Source organism: Nycticebus coucang, chromosome 11 (assembly GCF_027406575.1).
Source record: "Nycticebus coucang isolate mNycCou1 chromosome 11, mNycCou1.pri, whole genome shotgun sequence".
Taxonomy (NCBI): Eukaryota; Metazoa; Chordata; class Mammalia; order Primates; family Lorisidae; genus Nycticebus; species Nycticebus coucang.
The window spans coordinates 112,731,018-112,732,582 of record NC_069790.1 but is presented as its reverse complement, the minus strand read 5'-3'; the positions used below and the strand labels follow the sequence as shown (position 1 = coordinate 112,732,582).

The 1,565-nt window shown below is 41.0% G+C and overlaps 1 protein-coding gene across 1 annotated transcript; it reads right to left on the bottom strand.

The window, feature by feature from the left end:
- Positions 1 to 940: 940 nt before the first annotated feature.
- On the bottom strand, positions 941 to 1,333 carry LOC128560370 (ubiquitin-like protein FUBI). The gene has a single exon (XM_053553973.1). The coding sequence runs from the start codon at positions 1,265 to 1,267 to the stop codon at positions 941 to 943; it is 327 nt and encodes a 108-aa protein (XP_053409948.1). The 5' UTR covers positions 1,268 to 1,333.
- Between the last annotated feature and the right edge of the window lie 232 nt (positions 1,334 to 1,565).

Sequence of the window (1,565 nt, the reverse complement as noted above, 5' to 3'; positions counted from 1 at the left end):
TCACAAATCTACTAAGTGTAGAAGTATAAAAGCCTTAACACAACAATTAAGAAACTGCAGTGAAGGCTATGTTAACCAGTTTGATATAAGTATTTCAAATTGTATATAAAACCAGCAAATTGTACCCCATAAATGCATTAACATACATAGCTATGATTTAATAAAAAAAGAGAAAACTACAAATTTAAAGTTAAAAAAAATCTTTACCCAAGCCAACATTACCAAGCATTTTCCCCATACTCTCTTCTAGAATTTTCATTGTTTTATGTCTTAAATTTAAATCTCTTTCCAGCAAGAATCAATTTTTGTTAATGGTGAGAGATGCGGGTCCAGTTTCAATCTTCTATATGTGGCTACCCTGTTCTCCCACCACCATTTGTTAAATAGAGATTCTTTTCCCCATTGTTTACTTTTGTTTAGTTTATCAAAGATCAAATGGTAATATATAGTTGTGTCCATCTCTAGATTCTCTATTCTATTCCATAGATCTATGTCTCTATTTTTATGCCAGTATCATGCTGTTTTGATCACTATAGATTTGTAGTATAACCTGAAGGCTGGTAATATAATGCCTCCAAATTCATTTTTATTTCTAAGAATTGTATTGGCTATTTGGGTTTTTGTCTGGTTCCATATAAAGCAAAGTGCTAATTTTTCAAGTTCTTCAAAGTATGACATTGGTGCTTTGATGGGGATTGCATTAAATCTGTAGATTGCCTTAGGTAGGATAGACATTTTAACAATGTTGATTCTTCCCTGCCATGAGCAAGGTTAAGTTTTTCCATTTGTTAACATCTCCTGCTATTTCTTTCCTTTTTTTTTTTTTGGTGGGGGGGGGGCCTAAGTGGCTTTCTTACTTAGAGAAAGCCAGCATTACAAAGAACTAAGAGTTGGCATTGGGCCCTTCTTTTTGCCAAAGGTGGGCACAACATTGACGCATCTACTGCTTGTCCTGGCCTGTTTTCTTCTTCTTCTTCTCCTGTTTGGCCACCTTAGGAGTTTGAACTCTTACTTTCCCCGCTGGGGCCAGAGAACCATGGACTTTACCTCCAATCATGCAGCCGGCTACTTCCAGAGTTGTCAGGGCCTCCACCCCACACTGGCCCAAAATAGCCTCATCTTCTAGGGCCGTGCCTGCCAGGAGCACAACTTGATCTTCCAGGGTAATGCCCTCCAGAGAGGCTACATGAGCCTTTATCTGGGCAACAGTCTCTTGGCCGGTTACCTCGAGGGTGTGTAGCTCCTGGGTGTAGACAAAGAGCTGCATGTTGACGACTGCACCACAGGCCCCGCAGCTGCTATGATGAAGATGGAGTGGAGAAAGAGGAAGGAGGGAGCGTGCGGAAGTCACTGCCCCAGCTATTTCTATTCTTAGGGTTTCATAGTTCTCTTTCTAAAGATCTTACACTTCCTTTGTTAGAACTGTAGCACCATTGATTCCACAGTGCCACTGGGTGGCCCACATAATGCATAGTCTTCTCAGAGAATTCGCCAAACACTCTGGCCTCTTCCAGGTAACCAGTTAGGGGGAAGGGTGAGCTGTGGACCCAGAACTGCAGAGAGAA

Excerpts from the sequence above, each read along its gene's own strand:
- LOC128560370 (XM_053553973.1), bottom strand. The coding sequence starts at position 1,267 with ATGCAGCTCTTTGTCTACACCCAGGAGCTACACACCCTCGAGGTAACC.